General features: G+C 37.6%; 4 protein-coding genes, 1 non-coding gene and 2 pseudogenes across 7 annotated transcripts; 5 read left to right on the top strand and 2 right to left on the bottom strand.

The window, feature by feature from the left end:
- Positions 1-1,889: 1,889 nt before the first annotated feature.
- Y54G2A.21 lies at positions 1,890-14,270 on the top strand (annotated as a pseudogene). Its single transcript has 9 exons — positions 1,890-1,928; positions 2,895-2,960; positions 3,819-3,965; positions 4,041-4,232; positions 4,284-6,452; positions 6,507-6,594; positions 6,644-6,751; positions 13,975-14,086; positions 14,130-14,270. Coding segments are annotated over exons 1-9 (3,062 nt in total).
- A 787-nt stretch (positions 14,271-15,057) lies between these two features.
- Positions 15,058-19,010, bottom strand: Y54G2A.36 (EB domain-containing protein). The gene is made up of 3 exons (NM_001392275.1): positions 18,904-19,010; positions 15,341-15,833; positions 15,058-15,290 (listed from the first exon to the last, which is right to left on the bottom strand). The coding sequence occupies exons 2-3, from the start codon at positions 15,511-15,513 to the stop codon at positions 15,077-15,079; spliced, it is 387 nt and encodes a 128-aa protein (NP_001380097.1). The 5' UTR covers positions 15,514-15,833; positions 18,904-19,010; the 3' UTR covers positions 15,058-15,076.
- On the top strand, positions 16,068-19,738 carry Y54G2A.20 (annotated as a pseudogene). Its single transcript has 14 exons — positions 16,068-16,364; positions 16,712-16,909; positions 16,951-17,165; positions 17,243-17,391; positions 17,438-17,584; positions 17,687-17,856; positions 17,902-18,070; positions 18,116-18,204; positions 18,259-18,354; positions 18,398-18,586; positions 18,635-18,744; positions 19,148-19,348; positions 19,392-19,433; positions 19,533-19,738. Coding segments are annotated over exons 1-14 (2,278 nt in total).
- Positions 19,739-21,975: 2,237 nt separating this feature from the next.
- Positions 21,976-22,892, top strand: Y54G2A.19 (Intraflagellar transport protein 46 homolog). Its single transcript, NM_067867.3, has 3 exons — positions 21,976-22,075; positions 22,188-22,289; positions 22,393-22,892. Exons 1-3 carry the CDS (start codon positions 21,998-22,000, stop codon positions 22,534-22,536), a joined length of 324 nt encoding a protein of 107 aa, NP_500268.1. The 5' UTR covers positions 21,976-21,997; the 3' UTR covers positions 22,537-22,892.
- A 1,318-nt stretch (positions 22,893-24,210) lies between these two features.
- On the top strand, positions 24,211-25,146 carry Y54G2A.18 (Endoplasmic reticulum transmembrane protein). The gene is made up of 3 exons (NM_067866.8): positions 24,211-24,309; positions 24,418-24,778; positions 24,833-25,146. Exons 1-3 carry the CDS (start codon positions 24,218-24,220, stop codon positions 25,019-25,021), a joined length of 642 nt encoding a protein of 213 aa, NP_500267.1. The 5' UTR covers positions 24,211-24,217; the 3' UTR covers positions 25,022-25,146.
- On the bottom strand, positions 25,070-25,824 carry dib-1 (Thioredoxin-like protein). Its single transcript, NM_001276811.4, has 2 exons — positions 25,741-25,824; positions 25,070-25,601 (listed from the first exon to the last, which is right to left on the bottom strand). The coding sequence occupies exons 1-2, from the start codon at positions 25,777-25,779 to the stop codon at positions 25,212-25,214; spliced, it is 429 nt and encodes a 142-aa protein (NP_001263740.1). The 5' UTR covers positions 25,780-25,824; the 3' UTR covers positions 25,070-25,211.
- Positions 25,825-25,862: 38 nt separating this feature from the next.
- Y54G2A.58 lies at positions 25,863-26,064 on the top strand. The gene has a single exon (NR_053004.1). It is a non-coding gene; the product is annotated as an Unclassified non-coding RNA Y54G2A.58 (non-coding RNA).
- The last annotated feature ends 103 nt before the right edge of the window (positions 26,065-26,167 follow it).

The following is a 26,167-nucleotide window of genomic DNA, read 5'->3' as shown; positions in this document are numbered from 1 at the left end:
AAATGCAATATGAATGCCCAAACTTGTAAGAACTACCAAAGTTGTGTTTTCTATAAAGTTAAACGCTTTTTTAAAAAATTCCAAAACAATTTATTTTTCAATATTTTTCAAACATAAGAGGGGAAATTTTAGAGCTGAAGATTCAGATCATAAAGGAGGATCCTTGTGATCCTTTGGAGCTGAAGATTCAGTTCATAAGGGGGGACCCTTGTGATCCTTTGGAGCTGAAGATTCAGTTCATAAGGGGGGACCCTTATGATATTTTGGAATCTTATCAGTGTTTTTAGAATTTGAAAAAAACCGGAATTTTTTTGAGAATTTATTTTTTTTAAATAAAAAAAAAATTTTTTGATAAAAATTGCCTTTAAAATTTGCAAATACAGTGTGAAACTATCTGTTTCCGTATAAAAATATTTGGAAGAAAGAAAAAACTAAATTTGAATGCGCGCGCAGAAGGAGTTCAACAGAGCGCGTTTGCTTTTCGAGCCTTTCGGGCGCATTAATTTGAAGTCTGTTGAAAATACGCCTGCAGGAGTTTACTAATCAAAATCACGCCAATACTGGTCGTTTTTCAATTAAAATAATTTATTAATGAATAACCTTTTAAAACTAAGTACAAAAATGACCAAGGAATACGAAAAATAGAATATCGCTGTCAAAATTCGAGAAATGTGTTTTTTAGGGAATCGACCCCGTAAATCGACACAAGCGCGACAGTAGTCATTTAAAGGATTACTGTAGTTTTCGCTGCGGGATATTTTGCTCGTCAAATATGTTGCTTAGTACGCATTCTTAGAATTTTGTGTTCCCGTTATAATAAATACGAAAAAAAATTGAACAATTATTTCTGAAAATTGCCTCAATTTCCAGATGCTCGCCTGAGATATCCATGAGACATTTGACGAGGAGGACAATGAATTGCCAACTGGAGAATGGCTGAAAACGACGATATTGAATAGGGAAAGTGGAGATATTGCGAAGGAATTGTTCAAGAAATTCCAGGTAGAAGAATCTTCGTTTTTTGGCTGGAAAAATTACAAAATAGCTGTAAAATAAGCTGAAAGTCTCAAATTCTGCATGGAAAATGCTTTAAAAAAATTGTTTTTTTTTTAAATATTAGAACGCTCTAATTTTTAAAAAAAAGTTCCAAAAAATTACTTTTATTTTGAAAAATCAGGAAAATTTATTTAAATTTTTGCAGGGCCGAAATCCTACAGTCGGAGCCATCGTGTGACTTCACTACGTCCCATCAATGGTCATTCGAGATGAAATGGAAATGTCGGAGAATCAGAAACGATGAAAATTCCCCCATATTTTAAAGATTTTCCATCTTTTTTCTGTTTTTGATATAATTTTTTTTGATAGTCTCTGTTATTTAATTTTTTTTGAAATGTTCATTTTTATTTTACCTGAAAATAACATGATTTCTTCTTTTTTTTCTTGGAAAGTTTAATATTTATTTTTTTTAAATATTTATTATTTATTTTTGGCTTTAAGATTTTCAAAAAGTGAGGTTTTAAACGGAAAAAGTTGAATTTGTTTTTAAAAATTCGAAAAAAAATGCATTTTCCATGACAATTTGTTCAGTATTTTTCAGTAAATAAATTAAAAAGGCACTAATTTTCAGAAAATTCAACATTATATTTTGAATTTTTGAAAAAAAAACGTTTTCAAATCTATTTTTCCAATTTTTAAGAATTTTTTCAATGAAAATTTAATTTTTCCGAATTTTTTGAAAAAAAGTAATTATTTTTCTAGGTAGTGTAAGGATCAGCACATTTTCACACTCTTATATTCGTAACACTTTTAGTTAGATAAACACTTATGATTATTTCGTGCCTTTTCGTTCGATTTCAGATGCTCGATGACTCGTGGAACTCGTCACCGACATGCACACAACGACCAGGCGTACAATGTTGCACACTACAGTAGGAGGAGAGACGATCTTTACCGACAGCGGGCGCGGACGTATTCTAATTTCCCCTGTCTTCTCTGCGTCTCTCGCCGGTTTTTCCCATTTACTCATTTCTCGTTAGCTTTTTTTCTTTTTAGCTTTTTTTCGCTCTCAATCACGAGAATTTAGCGTTAAAATAGCCTTTTGTGTAGTCAAGAATCTTGCGTAATCTTGCGTAAAGTCGATTTCTGGAGAAAATCTCTTCCCCGGAGCATCCTCCGTTCGAAGATTCTCGATGAAAACGCCAATTTTCGTCGATTTCAACTATTTTCCAGCTCAATTTGTCCTCGAATGTGCAAATCCTGTCAAAATCCGTGATTTTGCCCAAATTTCTGCTCTCGGCCTCTCCTTCCGAGAAAAGACCCTTTTGTGTCGTCATATGATGCAATTATTAGGACAAACTGGAATTTAATTGCGATTTATCGCATTTTTGTTGTCATTTTGTGTTCAAAGGGCTTGTTTTCCCAAGAAAACCGCGTGGCGGGCTCATATTTCGTCGATTTATCTCTAAAAATCCTCGATTTCGACAATTTTCCGATAAAAATGCTCTGAAATTAATTTTTCGCTGATATTTCTGCAATTTTCAATCTTTTTTCTATCGATTTCATCGAAAAACCACTGAATCACCTCTCTGAATAATCGATAATAGGAATTAAGAACTTTCGAGGATTACGGTACGCAACGGTGTATGCACAGATTCTGCGTACACCGCGACGACACATTGCGGACTCGCACATTTTGAAATCCACTGCACACGCACGACACGGCGAACGGGACATGGCCTAGAAAGTTGCGAAAACTAGTCCCGCGGCTGCAGTGCTTTATTTTTTTTCATGAGGTTGCGGGAGTTTTTCGACGTTTTTTTCGTGTTTTTTGATGTTTTCTCGTCGTTTTTTCTTGTTTTCTTCGTTAAAAATTGAAATAAAAATAATATTTTCAGCGAAAGACCACAAATCGCAGCAAAAATCGACCGCATCATCCGGGGAAACACGAAAAACGTCGAAAAGTGAGTTGTTTTTTTGACATCTCTCAAAAACTGTTGGTCCAGATTTTTTTTAAAGAGCCTATGGTATGAAAAAATACATGGCGGTTCTGAATTTTAATGATTTAGGTGTATAGCATGGGCCCAACTTGACTATTTTTTTGAATTTAGTGAAAAATCAGCACATTTTTGTATAAAAAATTACTTTCCTCAAGAACTGTTGGTCCAGATTTTTTTTAAACGTCTTAGAATATAGAAAAAATCATGTTGGTTTTTAATTTGAAAGATTCAGGCTTTTAGCATGGGCCCAAGTTTACTGTTTTTGGCATTTCGTGAAAAATCGATAATTCGAACGAAAAATTATTTTTCTCAACAAAAATTGGTCTCAGAATTTTTGAAATCTTTTTTAATTATACACTGAAATATGCTGATTTCAAATTGATAAGTTTTGAATGCTCAGCCGACGGATTTTGCAATTATTTTTTTCGATTTAGTGAATATTCACATTTCTGAACAAAAATTGAATTTTTTCGAAAACTGTTGGTCCAGATTTTTTAAAAAGATCCTAAAATATGAATAAAAGCATGCTGATTCTAAATTCGAAACATTCAGCTCAATATCATGCGCCCAAATTATTGATTTTTTCAAATTTCGTGAAAATCAGTGGAAAATCAGTACATTTCTGAACGAAAAGTATTTTTTTTCAAAAACTGTTGGTCCAGATTTTTTAAAAAGATCCTAAAATATGAATAAAAGCATGCTGATTCTAAATTCGAAACATTCAGCTCAATATCATGCGCCCAAATTATTGATTTTTTCAAATTTCGTGAAAATCGATATTTAAAAATTGTTTCCCTTATAATATTCATGCAATATTTCCAGATGACAAAAGTATACTTCAAACAAAAAAGAAAAGAAAAATCTTGTGCAGGCCTTCTTTTAGCAAATGCCCAGAGAGCAAGGAACAGTGCTAATGGAGTTTCAAAAGATCAAACTGAAGAGGAAGAACTGAACAATTCGAAAGTGGAGGTTCGTTCAGCTCAATTTTGTCTACTTTAATTAAGTTGGAGTAGTTTGTTCTAACTTCAAAAACGTGATTTTCAGACGTGCAGTTCGTCGCCACAGGCTAATCAGGAAATCAGTTCAGAAGATCGAAACTCCCACCATCCCGACATTGCTTCCAGTAGCTCCGCAACTACATGCAGGTCGTCAAATTGTTTCAATATGGATGAAGGAATTCTGACGAGAGACGTGGAAATGGATTTTAGTGACGATATTCCGACTTTTTCTCACAATGTAATTTTTTTCAATATTTCAAAACTAATATTATATTATATGATTTCGCAGAGATTCTCCAATCCCGTATTTCCACCGACACCTTCACGAAACTCGTTCAGTACACCGAGGGTTCGAATAATCTCCAATGTTGAGCAAATTCCGCAGATCAAAATGCTCCGACTAACGATCGAACGACTGAAAAATGAAAAAAATGAAATATCAGAAGAAATACAAAAGCAGAATGATGCGTTTGCGGTGTTTTCGGAAGAAATACAAATAGTCCGCCATGAAAATATCACTATAAGAGCATCTAATTCTTCGCTGCAAATGGAAGTATGCAATATACGAACGATCGTCAGTGGTATAGAAGGTCGATTGGTGAGAAGCTGTGCAGATGTGAAGAAAAGTGGCAAAGCTATGGTTCTGAGTCTACAAAGACACGCCGAAGAAGTTGAAAACCTTAAAAAATCAGCTTTTAAAGTTAAATTTTCGAATCTAAGAAACAAAAGTTGTATCAAAAATCGATTTCGCAAAGCTCTTCACTTGCTTCAACACGAAATCTGCCTCGAGGATGACGTCGGACAATTTATTCGAAAATTTACAAAATTCCTGAATTCAGAAGAGAATCAAAGCTACAAAAACAAGCTTTCAAACTTTGAGGCCGTTGACTTTTTATCAAAATGCGGATTATCTCTAAGTCAGATGGAAAAAATCAAAAACTATTTGACTAATGCCATTGGCTATGATTTGCTTCCATCGGTAAAGAACGCAAGAGATTTGCCAATCCAGTTATCAATGATCTCCAGTTTCAAAGTTTCCACTTCGTTCGACAATAAAGGAAAAGTGATTACCATTGTGCAGTGCATGAAAATTGCAGAAGTTTTAGCCTATCGAATAGAGCTTCTATGCAATTCAAATCAATTTGTGGACGACGGATACACGAAAGGAGTAATCAACATTGGAGTCGTTGGTGACGCTGGAGGTGGAAGCACAAAGTTGGCATTGGTAATCGGAAACGTATCTCGACCGAATTCTTCGAGACACGTTATGGTAATTGCAGTATATGACGGATCCGACAATTACTCGTCTCTGAAAAAATTCATTCCGGACGTTCTTGAGCAGCTTGGCAAGCTAACGAAAATTCGATATTTGGACAAAGGAGTTCAAAAAACCGCAAAAATTGTGCAAATTGCAACTGGAGATTGCAAGTTTCAATCTGATATTCTTGGACACCAAGGACATTCATCCCACAATTTCTGCTTCAAATGTTTTGCACAGAATCCACGGGGAGCTGAAGAGAGGATGAAAATCAAGGATATGAATGTTGATGAAACATTCCACCCACGAACAATCGATCTTTACAAAGCTTGTTGTGAAAATGGCGACTTGGGTGTTCGCAAAGGATGTACTCCACTTCTGCCACACGTTGCGATCATGTTCTATTTGATTCCTCTTCTGCACATTATCATGGGTATTTTTGACAAATATATCTTCAATCCCCTCTGGAAATATTCTGTCACTTTGGATAACACTACTTGTTTCCCTATCCTGAAAACACGAAAAGCAACTCTAAAAAACGCTGTTAACCTAATCAAAAGTGCGGAAGAAAAGTATCAAGCAGCCACCGGAAAGATGAAATTGGAGTCGCATGCTGAACTGAAAGCACTTCAATCGGAAAAATTGTTGCTCGACACAATTGTGAATGGTACTCCCGGAGGAACACTTGAAAAAATGGAACAGTGTTGGGCTAAGTTTGGAGCGGACAAGCAGGCTTGGTTCCAATCATTTTGCGGAAACCATTTGAAATTGCTGCTAACGCCGGCTGTTGTAGAGGAGACTTTCAACATTTTTGGCCCAAATTTATGCCCAATGTTGCTCGGATTGAAATCAGCAATGGGAAAGCTTTCAACTATTATGTCACTTTCGGGAAACAAGTTTTTAAATGATTCCGACGTCTTAATACTTCAAAATTCGATTCGCGGATTTGTGGAGGATTTGAAAGTAGCGGTTCCCGAAGAAACAATTATTTTAAAGCTGCACTTGTTGGTCTACCATGCACCACAAATGGCAAAAGATGTGAGAAACATTGGAAGGATCACAGAACAAGGAGTTGAATCTGTCCACGCGATTTTCAATGCACTTGAGAGGAGATTTTGCAATTACCGGGACAAGAAAAGGCGTTACATCCATGTTCTGAGAGAGCTCATGTGTCGTAACATCATGAATGACATGACTATGGTAATTTTGGTACAGAAAAAAATTTATGCATTCTTAAAAACACAACTATTTCAGAACACGTCCATTCCCGGTCTTTCCATCGTAAATCAATTTTAGCTCCAAGAAAAGGCTTCCACAATCGACAAAATCTCGAAATGCTGTGGTGAGATTTTTATTTTTCACGAAAAGTTTCAAATTTTGAAAATTTCCAGCCCGACTTCTCACAAAACGTACAAACTTCTATTGCATTTGGAGGCAATTCAACGAAAATTGGATTCCGTGGTCTACCGAGCAATGCTCTTTCTCGTCCGAACCCGATGGTAGGTTCACTGCTTTAAATCGGGAAACACTTTTTGACTACTGGATTTTTGACTACATTGCTTTTTGACTACGAGTGTCTTTTTCGCTACTGACCGAAAAAATAGCTACATTCGCACTTTTGTCTTTTTGACTACTGAATGTCTTTTTCGCTACTGACTGAAAAATAGCTACATTCGCACTTTTGACTTTTTGACTACCACATAAAAACCAAGGCGCGCTCCGACGCGCCTTGACTGGCGTTTTCCAAAACTCAAAGATAGTTTGTAGAAGTTATTCATCATTACACCCAGTTTTTTCGAAAGTTTTATCAGATATTCAACAACTTGGCTCTTAAAATCTAAAATTGAAGCAAACGACAATAATACAAATGATTATTTTGAAGAAATTTATATCAAAAATGTTGTTTTCATGCTTTATTCAATAGAGTCGAGAAACGATATCTTTCTGCACAAAGTCCCACTTTGCGAGCTCGGCTCTTGTTGCAACATTTCACAAATCTGAATTATATTTTTGATAGTGGAGATACTTGGGACAACACCTCTTAAAGTCTGCTGATTTTTTTACACATATATTTCATTCATTATATTTCGAAACATTTTGTTTTTGTCTACATTTTCCATTCTTTTTCTGGTTTTTTATTGAAATTGGTTCAGATCGAGGCCCATTCCATAGCTTTTTTTCGTTAATTTAAACAAAATTTTGAGAAAACGAGCGACTTCCAGAAATTTGTGCATGAAATCCCAGAAAATCTGAGTCTTCATGACTTTCATCGAAACTTTTCGAAAATACACTCCGTGTTTGGCTCCAGAACTGTTCAAAACGGAAAGTGAATCAATATTTTAAATTATTACTGCAAATAGTTCAAATTTCCAGACTTCCGCTAATGAATGAGCCTCGTTTCCGTACAATTTCAATAAAAATCCAAATTTTTTGTTGAATTCTCCACCTGAAAAACAGTTATTATAATTTAATGGTCAGAAACATATTTAAACTTCATCATTTTACCCTTTTCCAATAAAAATATCGTTTTCCGCGTGAAAAAATAACAGATATCTGCGCAGATAAAAGTTTTTTGTCTAGCAAAATTTAAATTTCCAAAAATGCGCCAGCACGCGAAGTGCGCATCGCTGAAACGCGCAAGCAATCTCCCTCCCCCTTCGTTTCCACCCGAGGAGACCGTGCGTGGCGATAAATCACTTTTTTCTCAGTGATGGATTTTTCGCTACATGTCTTTTTCGCTACTCTTCCCTACGAGACCCGTCCATCGTGTAGTCCTCTTGAAGGAAATCATTTTGTTTCTTCTGCAATTTTTTCAAAGCGCTCCGCATTTTCGCAATTTCCGCTGTCATTTTTTAAAATTATTCTAATAATTTTTTTAAAAATTATTCTAATAATTTTTTTAGCGGAATAAATCAGTAATGGCTCTGCAGCAATGACTGGGAAAAGATCATCAACCGAAAGAGGTAAGAGTTTTTCGGAGTTTTCACGATTGTATTCAGTAGTTTCAAATTTCAGCTACGTCGCTGCGGATGAAATCACACCCGACATTCTCCAGAAACTTGAGCATCAGAGCAGGCTGACAGTCCGCGTTCCATTGAAAGGGAATGATGCTTCGCCATTCGACGGTCATATCTGGTTTAAGAGCGCCACCCCAGAAACTACTAAACACGCACCGCGTTATGAGAACGCCAAAATCTTTGGTGAAATCATCAAGAGTAGGAGATGCACGGACTTTGAGAATCCGTTTTTCACCAGACTCGTAAGTTTGTTTGAAAACTTCACGGCGAAGACTTATTGATTCTTAGGTTCTCCCACACAAGGAACACGTTTATATCTATTACTCTGTGATGGAAGGACGATACAAACGTCCATCTGATCCAAACCGGAAAAGACGATTGTTAGGTGAGAAAGAACAAAAGTAGGATACAACTGTAATAACTATTTTCAGCTGAAGACCGAAAAACTCTTCTGACTACAGTCATGCCACACCGCACTATCCGTGGAGCTAAAGTAGCAACAAAGGATTTAGGTATCGAAGTCTCATCAAAGCAGGTTTGAAAACTGTTTCGGTTAAAGGTGGAGTAGCGTCGTTGGGGATTTTTCTTTAAAATACTGAGAATGGCACAAAATATCGAATTATCACAAAAATGAACGAAGAAAATTGAGTAAGTATGAAAAAATTCGATCGGAAAATAGCGATTTTCAAAACTCTCGCTAATCTATTTTTTGAAATACCGCGCTTTTTCCATACGGTAAACAACAAACCTCACCCATTTTGGTGCAATAACAACTTTTCGGAATGTGTGTTTGCACGAAAATGGGCGGGGTTCGTTGTTTACGTTGTTTACCGTATGGAAAAGGCGCGGTATTTCAAAAAATAGATTAGCGAGAGTTTTGAAAATCACTATTTTCCGATCGAATTTTTTCATTCTTACTCAATTTTCTTCGTTCCTTTTTTGTGATAATTCGATATATTGTGCCATTCTCAGTATTTTAAAGCAAAATCCTCAACGACGCTACTCCACCTTTAAATGCAAATAATTTTATTCTGTTTCAGTTGCATAACCTTCATCATAATGCGAACGGCGACGTCGTCATGTGTAAAACAGGGCCTAAGGCAATCACGACACAGGATATGATCGAAGACGCAAAGCGCACACACGGAGACAGGCTGAGCTACACCGTCGGTGTGTGAAAATTACCTTGCATATGTTGAGAAATATGATTTTCAGCTGATGGAGGAGTACTCGACGTTACTTTCTATAAATCTTTCCCTGAAGCGATCAAGATTTTCTTGAAAAGTTGCCCTGAAGAATCTCGCGTTACCGAGTGGCGTGATGAAATCGAAGATATTTGCCAAATGGCTCCACAAGCACGAAAGGTAGCAATCGAAGAATTACTTGCAAAAACGGACGATGGAGTTTTTTTCCCTTCGAGGTTGCACGTGGACACCACGTACAACCTCGGGGATGCCTACGTGACGACACTTCTCGGAGAAACAAACACATTTATGTAGGTTTCAAAAGAATAAAGGCAACAATAATCCCATTATTTTAGGACAACGAGATCAAGGAAGAATAGAGTCTTACCGTTGTGTTATATGATTCACACTTCTCGGGCTACTGAAGTCCACCAGGGATTTGCCTCTTTTATTGTTGAAGAATTTAGAAAGGCAGGAGGAGTTCCAAGTGGGAAAATCATCCCATGCCTTCTAATGGATGGCGAATTCAGTTTAACTGAATACAGCAAAGTGAGTCTTCCTTTTCCAATTTAATAAAAAGAAGTACCGTACTTGTTCAGGCGTTGGACGTGAGAGTTATACGATGTGATCTGCACATCTATTCGTTGATGATTCACAAGTTCAAAAGACCAAAGGCGGACAAGGCGAAGCCTTTTGTATTCGGAGTTCAGGTAAAATTATATGTTTTTTCTCCGAGAGGGCTACACGTGCAGAAAGTCCTCCGAATAAGCTTAGCAAAAGGGTCACGTGGCGATAAATCACCTTTTTCTCAATGATGGATTTTTCGCTACATGTCTTTTTCGCTACTCTTCCCTGCGAGACCCGTCCATCGTGTAGTCCTCTTGAAGGAAATCATTATGTTTCGAGAAAGCGAGAAGAAGAGTTCTTCTTTTAATTAATTAAACATTGTTAATTCAGCGAGATGGAAAGTGGAAAACAGGTCTTCTCGGAGTCTTCACGATAGATGCGTACAATGAGCGTCTTTCCATTATGAAAGGAGAAGTGCACGAAGACGTATGGAAGTGGTAAATTCACGACTTCATCCCTCTTCAAAATCGTAACTTTATTATTCAGGTACGACAATAAAAAATCGATGTTCTTCGAATGTGCGTCGGCGAAAGCCAAACTGATGGCTGGCCATTTGAGACAATTCTCAACTAATAACATCTCGGAGAATTTCAATCGAGCCATTAAAGTCACAATCGGCAAGCAACTGACGCTGGACAAACTGATTGTAAAGCTCAACGAGCGATGCGAAGGTGAGAAATACCAAAGTGAGAAAAATTTGAGATTTTCCATTTCAGAATCACTCAACGAGTGTTTCTGGAGCACAGTGGGACACTCCGAGTACGTGATCGTGTCAGTTGATCTACAGACTATGTCCATGGACGAAAAACTTCAGTGGTTTGCCGATGCAGGAATTACTGGAGGAATGCTTCCAGCGTTAGATGTTCCATACCAACTACTGTCAGGTAACACACAATTACAGTTTTAAAGGTGGAGTAGCGTCGATGGGGAATTTGTTTTAAAATACGCAGAAGGTGCCAAAAGTATAAGTTATAATGAAGAAAGAACGAAAAAATTTCATTAAGTTTGAAAAAAATCGGACTGAATATTGCTAATTCTCGCTACCAAATTTGAATGGCCGCCAAAATGAACTTAGAATTTTCTGTTTTTCTGGAAAGCACGAAAAACAACAAATTCAAAAATCATTTTGGCGGCAATTCAAAATTGGTAGCGAGAATTAGCAATATTCAGTCCGATTTTTTCAAACTTAATGAAATTTTTTCGTTCTTTTTTCATTATAACTTATCCTTTTGGCACCTTCTGCGTATTTTAAAACAAATTCCCCATCGACGCTACTCCACCTTTAAGTCAAAATAGGTTCCCGTTTGTAGAAGTCAACTTGGAACGAAGCCGTCAAGAAGCGGAGCCCAGTGGAGAAATCGACATTTATCAACGCGACACAGACATTTTCAATCTCCGAGATGACTCAGGTACCGGCCCAAAATATGCATCGGTGGAGCTCACGCAGGGAATGCTGATCTGCAACAAATGTAACTCTGAAAAGCTGGATTTTATTTGTCGCCATGTGTAAGTGTAGTCTTCAAGTCTCCAAGAACATAAACAATTTTAGTTTGCGCTGTCTGAAGGATCTTTCTGGCACGGATAGAATGATTCAATGGCATAAAATGCTTACTTTTATCAAAAAGCAGAAGAAAGAGGAAGCTCTTCAATCACAAGGACCCAGAATCGACCCAAAAAGTGGAATGAAGCTGTCCGACAGAATTGGAAAGAAGAATTCCGCCAACAACCGGAAAAGAAAAATGGTTGAAGTTTCCACGTACGTTTCTCCCAGTCATTCGTGAATTTTTAATACGCGAATTACAGGTTGACAGTATACAGGATGACCCGAAATCAAACGGCCAAGACGATTCCGCTAACTCAAGAACTACACTCACCGAGAGCGAAAACGAAGTGAATTTTGACAATGAAACCACTTCGCTGTTCTCGCCTCAAAGCACATTCACGCCTATTTTTTCGTCAACGCGCCTCGAAGAAAGGCAACTTGTGGAAAGGGAGCTCAAGGACAACCATGCCGAAGAGATTCAACTCGACGCTGACAAGGCCGACGAGAGCCAGCTCAACGACAGTCGAAGGTCGGCTAGAAATCGGTAAGTCGATCACACATTGTTTTCTTCTTTAACTCTTACGTTTAGTACCAGTTCAACAATTTTCGACCCGTCGCCAACTCAACCAAACGATGATTTCGAAATGTCTCCGAGCCATAGACTATTGCGTTTTGACGAAATCATTGATCTGTGGGATATCGAACTGTACACCAATACGACTGAGAGCCTCACCTTCCGGGCCACACTGGGAACTGAGAACAATTATTCTGTCAGACCTGATACCGGAACTGTGTTGAAAAGCCGCATATTGAAAATTCGGCTCCTCAACGATGATGCTCCAAATGATGTTTTGACAGTCTTCTACAAGACGAAAGGTGCATTGCGTGAGAAATCATTCAACATTGAGCTTCGAAACGAAGTCGAGCTTTAATCATATTTCTGACGAACTTACCGTCATTTTTTTTGTTGTTGTTTTGACCCTATTTTTAATTAATCTGTTTTTTTTTCTTTTTGTTAAGCATGTTGTAGATTTCTCAAGTTGTTAAGTTGTTAACCGAGTTTTAGTTCCATTAATTATATTCATTCCCAGTTTTTTTTTCGAGACGGTTCAAAAAGCCTTTAGCATTATACCGGTATTTCACAACGCCATCTCCCCATTCCTTTGACATTCAATTTTAAAATTCCCCACTCAATCTTTCATTCGAAAATTAAGAAATGTTCCAACTAGTTTGTTTTTTTTTGTTTTTTTAAAGGCAGTTCGTTGTTTTTTTATTGTTCTAGATGTTGTTAGTTTTTTAGTTTTTTTGTATTTTTTGATGTTCAGAAAGACAATCTGACTTGTTTTGTTTCCCACCCATAACCATCTCTTTAATTTTTTGGTTTATCATATTTGTTGATCTCCACATTCCCTAATTTGCCGGTTTCACTTCACTCATTCCCCTCGTCTTTATGTTTCCTAGTTTTTATCCCCATTTATTGTAAGGGTTTTTCTAGATGAATAGGATAAAAAAAAACTCATCTTTATAGTAAATAAAGCCAAAAGAGCTCGAAATTTGGTATTATGCTCTTTTTGGAGCACGAAATCCGCAGAAAAAAATTTTGCCAGCATAAGAATATTTTTCAAAACGGGCCAATTTTCTTGTATTCTTATGCTGACTTCTTTGTCAGCATAAGAAGATTTCAATGTACTGGGCGCCAGCATAAGAAGAAACGACAGCATAAGAATAGACAAAAAACCATTGACAGCATAAGAAGACGTCAGCATAAGAATATGACAGCATAGGAATATTGGCCCACTTTATGTTTACAGACAAATGAATGGGCACAATTCAAAAGATCAGGGCTAAATTTTATGTGGTAGTCAAAAAGTCAAAAGTGCGAATGTAGCTATTTTTCAGTCAGTAGCGAAAAAGACATTCAGTAGTCAAAAAGACAAAAGTGCGAATGTAGCTATTTTTTCAGTCAGTAGCGAAAAAGACATTCAGTAGTCAAAAAGACAAAAGTGCGAATGTAGCTATTTTTTCGGTCAGTAGCGAAAAAGACACTCGTAGTCAAAAAGCAATGTAGTCAAAAATCCAGTAGTCAAAAAGTGTTTGCCGCTATTTTTCAGTCAGTAGCGAAAAAGACATTCAGTAGTCAAAAAGACAAAAGTGCGAATGTAGCTATTTTTTCAGTCAGTAGCGAAAAAGACATTCAGTAGTCAAAAAGACAAAAGTGCGAATGTAGCTATTTTTTCGGTCAGTAGCGAAAAAGACACTCGTAGTCAAAAAGCAATGTAGTCAAAAATCCAGTAGTCAAAAAGTGTTTGCCCTTTAAATCAACTCAAAATTGAAATCAAAAATTATTTCAGGCAATCACACAAACTTGCTCGACAAGCCAGCCAATCACTAGAAGCCATCCACTTGTTGCTCCACCAGTATCTTATCAACTTCCGAAATGCAGTAATAGTTTAGCTGAAGAGAGTGTAAAGGTGAAATGACAATTTCAATAAGTTAAAAATTTTAGAAAATTCGAGCAAGTTGTGGGCAAGCAAGAAGGAGTGCTGCAGAATCTTCTTCGACTGAAAGCCACGTGGACACAAATTCGAAGAAGAAAGTTTACAGACTAAAATTCGTCCAAAAAAGTCGTGAAATTCCGAAGAAATAGTAATATATCGATTTTCTGTTTTTTTTATTATGATTTCTAATATTTTTATTTTAATGCTTAATTTAAAATGACCGAAAAATAAAGAATTGATTCTCAAAAAGTAATCTCAGAGCAATATATGTTGTTTCTTTATATAATTTATCCATTTTATCAACAAATCGCATTTTTATCGCTCAAAAATCGATAAAAACAGCTCATCAGAAACTTCCATCGAGTAAAATGAGGCTAACTTAAATACACAGCACTTTTTGGGAGTTGCGCAAACGCGCTCCATTGGACAACTTTTCGGCGGGTGTTCAAATTCGAATTTTCAGATTTTCCTGTATCAGCTCACATCTATAGTCATTCCAAAAAGCTCATTTTCAGGAAATTTGGACAAAATTCTCAAGATTATTATTTTTTTATATATTCAGTTGAGAACGTTCTAATAAATAAATGTGTTTATTACATTAGCATTGGAAATGAATTTAAAATAGATCAAAGGTCTACGATTTGGATCCTACACTCGAATGGAGTTGCGATTTATTAGAATACTGGGAAAAAACTATGAATCTCGCAGAAATGGCTCATTGTGACACTAAATTCAGAATATTTTCACAATTATACAGTTTTTCGTCGGTTTCGAATAATTATTTTCAGAAAATTTCGTTCATCTGATCAATCTAACATGCTTTCGAAGGATGAGGAATATACCCGAAGCCACCTCCTGAATTAATAAATTCTCATAAATCATCGAACTTGATGGAAATTATCCGATTATTTTTCCATTGAAATATTGAAGCCAATTAGGATCATGAAATTTTTATTCATTCCGTAAAAATGTGTGCAATATATAATAAAAAAGCTGATAAGATGGGGTCAATTAACAAGCACATAATCCATAGTTGCATGGCAATCCGTGGCACTTCTCGACATTGTCTTCGGCTCCATTGCAGAATGAAGTGAGGGCTTCGGTCAGAGTGAGATTGTTCTTGGTGTAGACATCTGTTGAATCCTCCGCAAGCACTGTCCTCTTGGCATCTGAAATAATAACATTTGAAATGTTGCTGTGAAATAAATTGAAAGCTTACGGCCATCCATCGACACAAGAGTTGCAGTTGCAAGTTCCGACAAGAGCTCCTATGCATTTCCCACTTCCACATTCAGAATCTCCATGGCAGAGAGCAGATGTTCCGGTTTCGGTTTCAGTCTCATTGAGTGAAAGACGAGCACTGTCGAGAACCATCTGAGAGTTGGCAAGCATGATGTTCGAGAGGATTCCAAAGTTCTGTGCGTTAGCAGAGAGCGGTCATCTGGAAGATTTAAAATATTTAGTTTAAAGGGGGTCGATAAACTATCCTCGATGACGAAGTTAGCTTGGTGAATGAGCTTCTGTGATTCAGCTTGAACTTGTTGAGCATACGTGTTGAGTGTCTCCAACTGTTGAAGAGTGAGTTCGTCAACAGGAACGACTGGTGATGTATCACCGGAAGTTTCCTCATTCCCTGAACTCTCGCCGGAAGATTCACCAGATGATTCTCCAGAACCTTGAAAATGGCTAAAAGAATAAACTTTACGGAACTCCTGAAAAACGGTATTAATTTTTAGGATTCAGAAAAAAAGGGGGGAGGGGAGGGGCGGTTCGGATTAGAGACTGCGCAGGAACAAGAGACGCAAAGATTTCAGCGTGGGAATGTCGTAGAGAATAGGAAATAGCGTGAAAGAGGAAGAGAATCAGAGATCGTGGGTCTAAACGGGCTGCCTGAAAAAATTTACTTCATCATTTACAAGTCATCTAATTTTCACACGTTGAAAACTATGAGCACATCAACGTGCAAAATTCCCTGTATCGTGGAGGGCTGTGCCTACACTGCTATTCAAACTGAAGTTCGAAGGCATCTCAAGAACGTTCACCGCCTTTCAACACAGGAATTAGAGAATTTCAACAACCAGATTGTTGCTGCCAAAGTAGCTGAAAAAGGTACAGCTATGTATGCCTGCAATGACTGTAACGGGAAATATTCATCCAAAGCGTCAGTTCTCAACCATTACCGTCGGGCACATCCAGACACCTCGGATCCCAGTAAAATTACACTGTATCCTACAGCAAAGCAGGTTGGTTTAAATTATTTTTCGTTGCTTTTAACACGAACTTGCAGAAATATCGTATTTGTACTGATGAATTTAAACCTATTGAGGTTATTGGAGAAATTCCTGAAGTAAAAGAGATGAAAAATCAGCGACTGGAATGCCCCCATTTTGATTGCCACGATGAAAACCAAACTTTCAGTATGAGTCGTTCGGATCTGTGCGAACACTTCCAAAATTATCACGAAAGTCACCATGAACTAGATACAGTTGTGTTCAGAACTAAAAATGATTTTGAGGTATTTATCAGAAAGATCTAGTGAGACTTTGAAGATATTTGTGTAAAACTCTTTGGAAAATTTATCTATTACTAGGCATGGTTCTCACAGAGGCAAGAAGACACAGGATCAACTCTCACAACCCGAACATCTACTACAGATGGCAAAAGAAAAGTGACTTTAATGAATTGTATTCACGAGGGATCCCATGAGCCAAATGTAGTGCAAGGGCTGAAGAAAGGTCATTCCAGCAAGAAAGTCACTGGTAGTGCAGTGTGCACGGCATTTTTAAAGGTATTTCTGTCTGAAAATTGATTAAAATTAAGTAATTTCAGTTGGTGCAGCTAGGCCAGAAGTTTACGGTTGAGGCGTGCTTTCAGCATTACGGTCACGAAATCAAGGTGGCAGATTTGAGTTTGACCTCTAATCAGAAGATGGAAATTTCCGCTCTGGCATCTAAGGGCTTGTCTAATAATGCAATTATTGAGGAACTGAAAAAGAGTTCGGACGAATTATCAAAACTTTTCTATCTTTTGCCGCAAGATATCAGGTAGAATCGTATCAGATTATTCTTAAAATTTCAAATCGGGCAAAATTGTCATCAAAAGTAACACTTTTAAACTTCAGAAATCTAAGAAATTCGTTGAATTTGAACCAGGAACAGTTGGATAGGGACGATTTGGAATCAGTGAAAAAGAGAGTTATGCTGGAGGATCCCGCCGACGGATTCCGTCATTTCACGCTTCCAGACGAAAATGGATTGAACTTCACTCTAGGTACGATAAACCATATATTACACAAAATATGAATCGAAAGTTTCAGTTGTAATCACACCACAGCACATGGAAAATTTGAAGAAGTACTCTCACAAAATGGTTTTATTGGATGACACACACAATGTGAGCCGGTACGGATTGAAACTCACGACCATTACTGTAATCGATAATTCTGATAGAGGAGAGCCAGCAGGTCTACAATAAAACAAAAGTTCATTTGAGAATTCAGTTTTTTTTTAGGTTTCTTGTTATCCAGCTCGACAACATCATCAGAAATAGCAATTTTTTTTTGGAGAAATCAAAAAATTACTGCCAGAGTTCCGACCGGCATATTTCATGACTGATGAAGCGAACTGCTTCTGGAACGGGTTTTCAGCTGTTTTTGACAACACCCACACCCACAAAGTAATTTGTAGGTGGCACGTTTTGAGGTCGTGGAGGAAAAGAGCTAAAGCCTTGCTGATTGTAAAAAATTTCATCTGATAGCCTAGCTTTCAAAAGTTTTTGCAGACCGATCCTGAAATTATGAATCATACCATCAGATCTTTGGTGGAACTGGTACGTGAGCCTAGAAGAGACCGAGTAATTCATCGAATGCTATCTATATTGACTACATTGGAACAATCGGGCAAAAGAAATGCTAAAGAATTTGCCAGCTATTTTTCAAAATATTACTACGGTATTATCCGACGACGGTTTAAATTTAAGAAATGATAAGTTTTAGAGCGCATAGATGAATGGTCAGCCTCGTCTCGAGAAAATATTGCTTGCCATACATCGATGTTTGCAGAATCATGGCACTCGGTTCTAAAGGTAAACTACTTAATAGTTAAACAATTCAAATTCGGCACTACGTAAACTTTTCAGGCTCAAATTGGAAAGAAACGGGGAATTAGGTGTGATAAATTAATCGCGATTCTATTATCAGCCACGAAAATGGTTGCTCATCGAAAATTGGTCCAGGTTTTTGTTAGAAAATTGTATTCCTAGGTATCTGAGTTTTCAGAAAGCAAGAAATATGTATGCGGCCTGTCCCAGAAAAGGACAGAACCACAGCAAATGCCGACAGTTTCACAAAGATGAAAGTCACTACATAATCGCTCAGAATGACGACGGATCATACCGAGTTAGTAATCAACGAGAAAATAAGGAATACATCGTGACTGATTTTTTGAATTGCTTCTGCGATGAAAATGTATGTTTACCTTATCTTACTGAATACTATGCTAAAACGTTTTCTCAGGAGAACACTCATTGCGAAAATTGTCATGCCTGTGCATATCGTTATCACTGCGACTGCCTCTTCAGTAGGTGTTGCTTGTAAGCATACACATGGGTTCTTGACTTATATCGGTACGTTTTAAAGTAGAGAGCTAGAGGAACATAGAGCTAGGGAGACATAGAGAAGTAGGGGGGCATAGAGAGGTAGGGGTACATAGAAAGCTAGGGGTCATAAAGAAGTGGGGGGTAACAGAATTTTTCAGCAAAAAATAGGCGTTAAGAAGAGCTCACCTTTGTGGATTTTGACGACTTTGTCGATGAAGAAGATGCTCCTTTCGATGTCCCTGCGCATGAAGCTCCTTTCGATATCCTTGTACATCAGCGGCCACAACATCGAGCTGAAATTGATAATTTTGAACAAAGAAAAAGAAGAAATGACGATCAAAACGAAACGGATGAGTTAACAAAGAGAGTTGATGGCATTTCAAACGTGAGATATAAAAATAAACTCTAAATATATATTTCAAAATCTTAGATGGCGGCACTATTGCATGCAAATTTACGAAAAAAGTTAAGAAACCGAGACCCCGGAATGAGAAATGACCTCAACAAGATTGAAGAATTTTATAAGGAAATGCTCGAGCAAACGGGTACGAGTGCATTGGTAGTACGCACAGACGCCAACGGGCCGACAATGACAGCAAGCCAATCGATGCACATGGCCCCTGCGTTGAAAGTAAATGATTAATATGCATATTAAACTATGATGGATTTTTTAGATTCGTAAAAAGGCAGAGAAAGAGAATACGCCAACCGCAACAGTACGCTTATTGCCTAAAAGGAACCTTCACAACTGCAGTATCTGTGGATTGGTTTAGATTTTTTAAAAGAAGTGCTGAACAAAAAATAAGAGTTCTCAGCAAGACCCTGCACTTGATCCGGATACTCACCCAGAACAGCATGAGAGCCGAATTACTGATTGGAAGAGATGTATTTTGTGTAAAAATCCGGCGCATTACGATTGCACACTAAATGCCCATGCTCCAACAATTCTAAATTCGAGCTTTATCCGTCTAATTTTCAGATTGAATTCGATTCCGATGAATCGTCGGACTCGTAACTGAACCATTTTATTTTACAATTTCTCTATTAATAACTATTTCTCACAGTTTCTTTGCATTTTCTGCTCTAAATGACTCTTAATTTTTTTTTCTTCAGTTTGTTTTTCTCCTTGTTGTACTTTGTTACTTTGTTGTTCGAAAAATTGTTCTGTTTAAACAGCTTTTGCCAAAAAAAGGAGAGAACTCACAAAACTGGGAGAAAATGCGATGAAAAAAGATTATTAGAAAGAGACGATACACTTATACTCTTATAATTACGGAAATTAGTGCTTAATTTTTTAACATGGCGTTAAAAATGGAATTAAAATAAGTATTTCACGAGAAAATTCGAAAAAAAACCATCAGCGGAGGAAAAAATCAGAGAAAATGAAGCGAAACGAATGAAAATGAAGTGGAGAAACTTGTAAACAACTTGTAAACAACTTGTAAACAACTTGTAAACAACTTGTAAACAACTTGTAAACAAACAACAACAGTTTGAATTGCGCGCGCGTGAGGTGTCCAATGGAGCGCGTTTGCACAACTCCCAAAAAGTGCTGTGTATTTAAGTTAGCCTAGTAAAATGAGACATCATTCGTCTGTGAAAAGCTAAATATCGATTTTCCTTGAATATAGTGAAGAAAAGATCTTCATACTTACGATTTTTCACAAATTCGATGAAAATTTGATAGTTTTTTTTCAATTTCAGCTCTATAATTCCGAAAAAATCTTCTGTTAATTTTCGCGAAATGTCGTCAATTAAAATGCGCGCTGTGTAGTACGCAACGGTGTACGAAACTTTAAACTGAGTACTCAACGTTGAGCACGCAGTCAGTCAAATTGGAATACGGTAGAGAATTCTCGTCCATGTACCCCCCGCCGGGCCGTGGCACACGGCCCGAGAAGTGGTACCTGTACGCAATTTGTCTACTGTATACTTGGACGTTTGGGCGCGTGTATCTCAAAAACGGTTGGTCCAGTTTTTTTGTGATGCATATAAAAAATGTCCGAAATTAAATTCTAAATTTTTTGGACCAAAGCTTTTTTCGTTATCACGCGCCCAAACCTGGTCTACACTCAAATTATCAGTAGAGCGCATATGCATGGATGTACCACTTGCCGGGCCGTGCTGCTACTTTTTTCGAACGAGGGCCGAGAAAAAATGCTAAAAATCGGTGTTTGCACACAATACACCGCATTTTACGACATTTTGTACTTGCTTTGTTTTCTTGTGATTTTCACAGATTTTTCCCGTGTTTTCTTATTAAAACTGATAAATAAATATTTTTGTTAATGCTAAAATAATTTCCAGATGAAAAAATTGTGAATTCAGTCGGCAAGTAGCGGTAAAAGTGATCAATGTAATATGATGGATTACGGGAATAAAAAACCCAAACTTTTTCCCAAACATGATACATATGCTGTTTAGATGCTAAAAGTACCTTATTATCATAACGAGACCGCTGAAAAAGTTTTGAGGTTTTCAAAATTCAACTTTTTTTTGTGAAAAAGTCGAGATTTTGGCACAAAATGTTGAATTATGAAAATCTCAAAACTTTTTCAGCGGTCTCGTTATGAAAATCAGGTACTTTTAGCATCTAAACAGCATATGCATCACCAGCCGTGGACCGCACCTACGGCGCGGCCCCCGACTTTTTGAGAAAACACATTAGATAAACGGTGTCTATCGCGGACCTCGATCGATGTCTGCTGCGCACTTAGCATAAGGTTTCCCAAAATTTCGTTGCTCTGATCAAAGATCAAACTACATAGGGACAGAAGGACACGCGCTTTATATATAGTAAATGATGTTTGGGAAAAAGTTTGGGTTTTTTATTCCCGTAATCCATCATATTGTATTGACCACTTTTACCGCTACTTGCCGACTGAATTCACAATTTTTCACTTGGAAATTGTTTTAGCATCTGCAAAAAATATTTATTTATCAGTTTTAATAAGAAAAAACGGGAAAAAGCTGTGAAAAACAAAAGAAAACAGGCGGAAAACAAAGCAAGATAAATGGCCGCTGAAATTTGTCGGGGACTCGGCCATGGCCTAGAAACCTTTTTGCCTCGTCCCTCGTTCGAAAAAAGTTGCAGTGAAATCGAATCCCAAAATTCGTCGTTGCAATTTTCGTCGGTTTTTGAATATTTTCCGCACCCCTTTTACATTTTTATGATTTTTAATTAAATCTAATTATTTCCCGTCAATTATTTACGTCTCCCCCACCTGTGACTCGTAATTAATTCGTTTTTTCTTACAGAAAAAAGCTCAAACTCGCGGAAATGTCCAAATCTTCCAACTCCGACTCCCAAAAGTCGCTCCCTTCACCAGGCCATCCTTCAACCGGACGACCGGACCTGGTAAGAATTTTAATTATTCATTTTTGTTCATGTCAAAAACGTAAAGAAAAAACCTTGGTCGCGGGGGAACCGCTGCCCAATTTTTTCTTGAATAATTAATTTCTTTGTTTAGGATCTCATCACGGATCCACTGGAGGAGCAAAGACTGGAGCCTCAGAGGGATTCGCATCGCTCGGACACACGTGGCCACCCTTCAACCGGACGCAAAAGCCACGTAAGATTTCATTTTTCCGTTCAAAAAACGTGAAAGAAAACCTTGGTCGCAGGGGAACCTATCGCCAATTTTTTTCTTGTGAATAATGAAATCCTTTTTGCAGAACTCAACATCTGCTCAGTCCAGCGTGTATAATTCTCGCACGGATCCCGAAAACGCGGCAATGGATTCGGACGAGGAGCTTCGGAAGATGATGGAGGGATTCGTTGACGATGAAGAGAGCGACCCAACCTACGAGCCCCCATAATCCCCAAAATTCAATATATTTTATGTTTATTCTCCCAGTCTATTGTGAAATATGTAAACTAATTTCCTAACATTATTAATTGTTTTCCTTATTGTTTCTAATTTCCCTCTCGAAATTCTACCATTCACCGCTCCCAATTATATTTATTTTATTTATTGAGTTTTCTGTGATCTCACACCATTCATCAACACGGTTATTTTATTTTTATTCTCCCAGTCTTGTGAAATATTTATGTAAACTAATTTTCTAACATTTTTTATTGTTTTCCTGTGAATAATATTTTGTTTTTTTTTATTACTGTTTTTCCTTTTTTATTATTGTTTTCCTGTGAATAAATTCGACTGGTGCTCCAATAATTTTGCATTTTTTCCAGAATTTTTTTGGTTTTTTTTTGCCGTATTCATATTTTAAAACATAATTCTGACCATATTACAGAAAATTTTGCCGAAAAAACCAAAATTTGGGTTTTTAAAAATTGTTTTCTAGTAAAGTCGATATCCAAGCTACCGTAACCAGCGCTCCGCTGTGAGACCTATGATCCTTGATGGTGTATGCGCCTTTAAAGCAACCGGTAGTTTTTCCAGCTTTTTAGCAGAAATTATTCGAGAAACTGAAGAAAAGAAGAGTTTTGAATTGTTTTATGCAAATTTCAGCGATTTTTTCTTCAAAAATCTATGAAAACTCCTCATTTTAGTCTTTTTTTTCTCCAAAAAAAACCACATTTGCACAGATATTCCCGGCCGTTTAAAAATAGGTCAAGGTCGTCCTTTCGCCGATTGTTTAGTCATTTTGTCTACGTCTCAGTTACTCTAAAAACGCCCATAACGTACTATGTTCGAGGCGAAAATTTCGCAATTTTTCATCTAAAAACTTCCAACACGCCGAGATACACGTCGCCAAAGCCCCGAGCATAAAAGCATGAGGTATTCATGTTTTGCAGTGCTGATTTTTTGGTTTTTTTTTCTAAATGTTTCCACTTCGTACATTGATTTTTTGCATATTCTGGGACACGATTAGAGTTTTTCTTCAAGTTTCTGTGTGAATTTGGCCAATTTTGAATGAAAATCGCCGAAATTGAGCAATTTTTAAAGAAAATTAGCCATAATTGAACGATTTTCCTCAAAAATTGAATTAAAAGCGTTTTAAAAATACAGTATCCTTAAAGGCGCATACCCAAATTTAGTATTTCGGTGCGAGACCCTCTCGGGTAAATCGAACTCCCTTTAAAGTTAATCCACGTTTTCCTTCAATTTTATTGGATTTTTATGAACTTTTTGCCTGATTTCGATGAAAAATAGCGATTTCAATGAAATTTTCGACGGTTTTTCATGAAAAATAGCGATTTTTGATTAAAAAACGTTTATTTTTGCTCTAAAAATCTTTAATGATTGACCAAATACAGATTTATTGTTTTCTATTTGTTGTCTCCGCTGCTCTTTGGTGTCTTCGATGTTTTTAGTTTTTTTCCGTTTCTCTCCCCTCGGTCTCCCCAATTCTTGCACTCTCTCTCTCGTCCATCGTTGTGTTCCGATCGATTTCAGGCAGTTGTTTGTTGCACTGCCCCCACAAACTCTTATTTCTTATCACTTTTCTTTTTTTTTTCGGTGGAATTTTACCATTTTTCGCTGATTTCTTTTATTAATTTTGACAAAAATATAACTTTTTTTTCTTCAGAAACAACATGACACTTCAGTGGACCATCGTGGCCGGCGTGCTTTACGCAGAAATCGCCATCACCTTCACCCTCCTTCTTCCATGGATCAGACCGACTTTGTAGGTGAAAAGTTCGAGAAAAACCGAGGAAATTGCAGCTTTTGATCAATTTTTGACGAAAAATCGATATTTTTAAATCTTAAAAATCCTAAATTTCTCAATTTCCAGGTGGAGCAAGTTGTTCAAGTCCCGTCTCTTCACAGCTCTCGCCAAACATGCTCACATCTATTCGATCACGTTCGGCTTCGTGCTCTTCATCCTCTTCGCCGACGGCGTTCGCGAGACAATGAAGTACAACGGGCTCGAGGGACAAATGGGCCGTACCGCCGAATCCGACGCCACCCACCACATGCGTCTGTTCCGTGCGCAGAGAAATCTCTACATTTCCGGCTTCGCTCTTCTCCTTTGGCTCGTCATTCAGCGTATTATGACCTTGTTGGGCCGCGCCGCCCAACTTGAAGCCGCCAGCGAGGCCGCAATGCGTCAAGCCGAATCTGCTACCAAGACCGCCAGGACTTTGATGAACTCGGTGAGAAAATAGGCTCAAATTCCTTAAAAACCGTGTAAATTTCCAAATTTTCAGGCTGACACCAACGAAGAAGCCGCCGGATTGGCAAAGCAAATCGAGAAGCTCAAGGGAGAGCTCAAGTCCGCCAACACTGACCGTGACACTCTCAAGAAGCAATCCGAAGGGCTCCAGCGCGAGTTCGACCGCGTCTCCGATCTTCTCAGAGATTCTGCCGAATCCAAGGGTGACAAGAAGAAGGACTAATCGATTCTCATTTCGCGTTTTGTTTTTTCTATTATCAAAATCACAATTTTCTCAAGCCGCCTATATATTTTTGTTTTTGTATAGAATCGCTCAGTTTTCGAGTGAATAAAATGTAAATTATTTTGAAACATTTTTAGATACAGTTTAAGAATTTACAGAACACAGAGAACAGAGAAAATAATTAAAATAATTAGTACTTGTACTTGGTCGAGTAGTCTTTCGGCGAGATGACAAGACCACGTCCTTTACGAGCTCCACGATAGACCGTCTCGATGATGTCGATCAGCTCCTGCCCGTCGGTCACTGCCCAGTTGATTTTGTTGTTGTTACCGGTTCCCAGATCCACCATAATATGCTTGTTACGGAAGAAGAACATGGCGGTGCACGGATCGTACAGCTCGTACATTTTGTTGAAATCCGGCACCTTCGTGATGTCGACGAGGTAGACGACGGCGAAATTCTTGACTTTTGGCGCGATTTTGAAGAGCGTTTCGTCCATTTGCATGCAAGTTGGGTCCCAATCGTGTCCGAATCGCACGACGACTACGCGATCTTCTTCGGCGAGAATCGCCTGGTCCACCTGCAATAAATCGTTATTTTTTGTCAGTTTTGAGCATTTTAAACAAATTTTCATCACAGAATTCTGTTTTTCTGAACAGCAAACATTAAATTTGCAGGTTTTTTTGCCGTTTTAAAATCAAACTGTCAATTTCCCTTACCTGCCAACCATTCTCCAAATGAGGGAGCATATACGACATGGTTGCGTTGAATTAGTGAGTTTTTGAGCCAACAAATCTGAAAAATTGATAAATTTAATGGAAAAATGGCTGAAAACATGAGAAAGTAACAGAAAAACCAGTGGAAAATTGATTTTCGAAACAAAATTCCCGCTGGCTAAACAACACGCGATGCGGCATTTCGGAGCATCGTTACACATTTATTTTTGTTTTTTTCTTTTTTCTTCTCATTTCTTTCAATTTCTCCCGTTTCGCATCGTTTTGGAGGGAATTTCAAATGAAATTTGATAGAAATGGCGATGAAATAGATAAAATTCGAAGATTTTAAGCTAAAAACCTCGGTTAGGTGCAAATTGACAAAACAACTTGAAAAAGAGCAACAATGATGCAAATCTCTCCCCATGGACGT

Source organism: Caenorhabditis elegans, chromosome IV (assembly GCF_000002985.6).
Source record: "Caenorhabditis elegans chromosome IV".
NCBI classification, from domain to species: Eukaryota; Metazoa; Nematoda; class Chromadorea; order Rhabditida; family Rhabditidae; genus Caenorhabditis; species Caenorhabditis elegans.
This window is presented reverse-complemented; position numbering and strand designations above follow the sequence as displayed.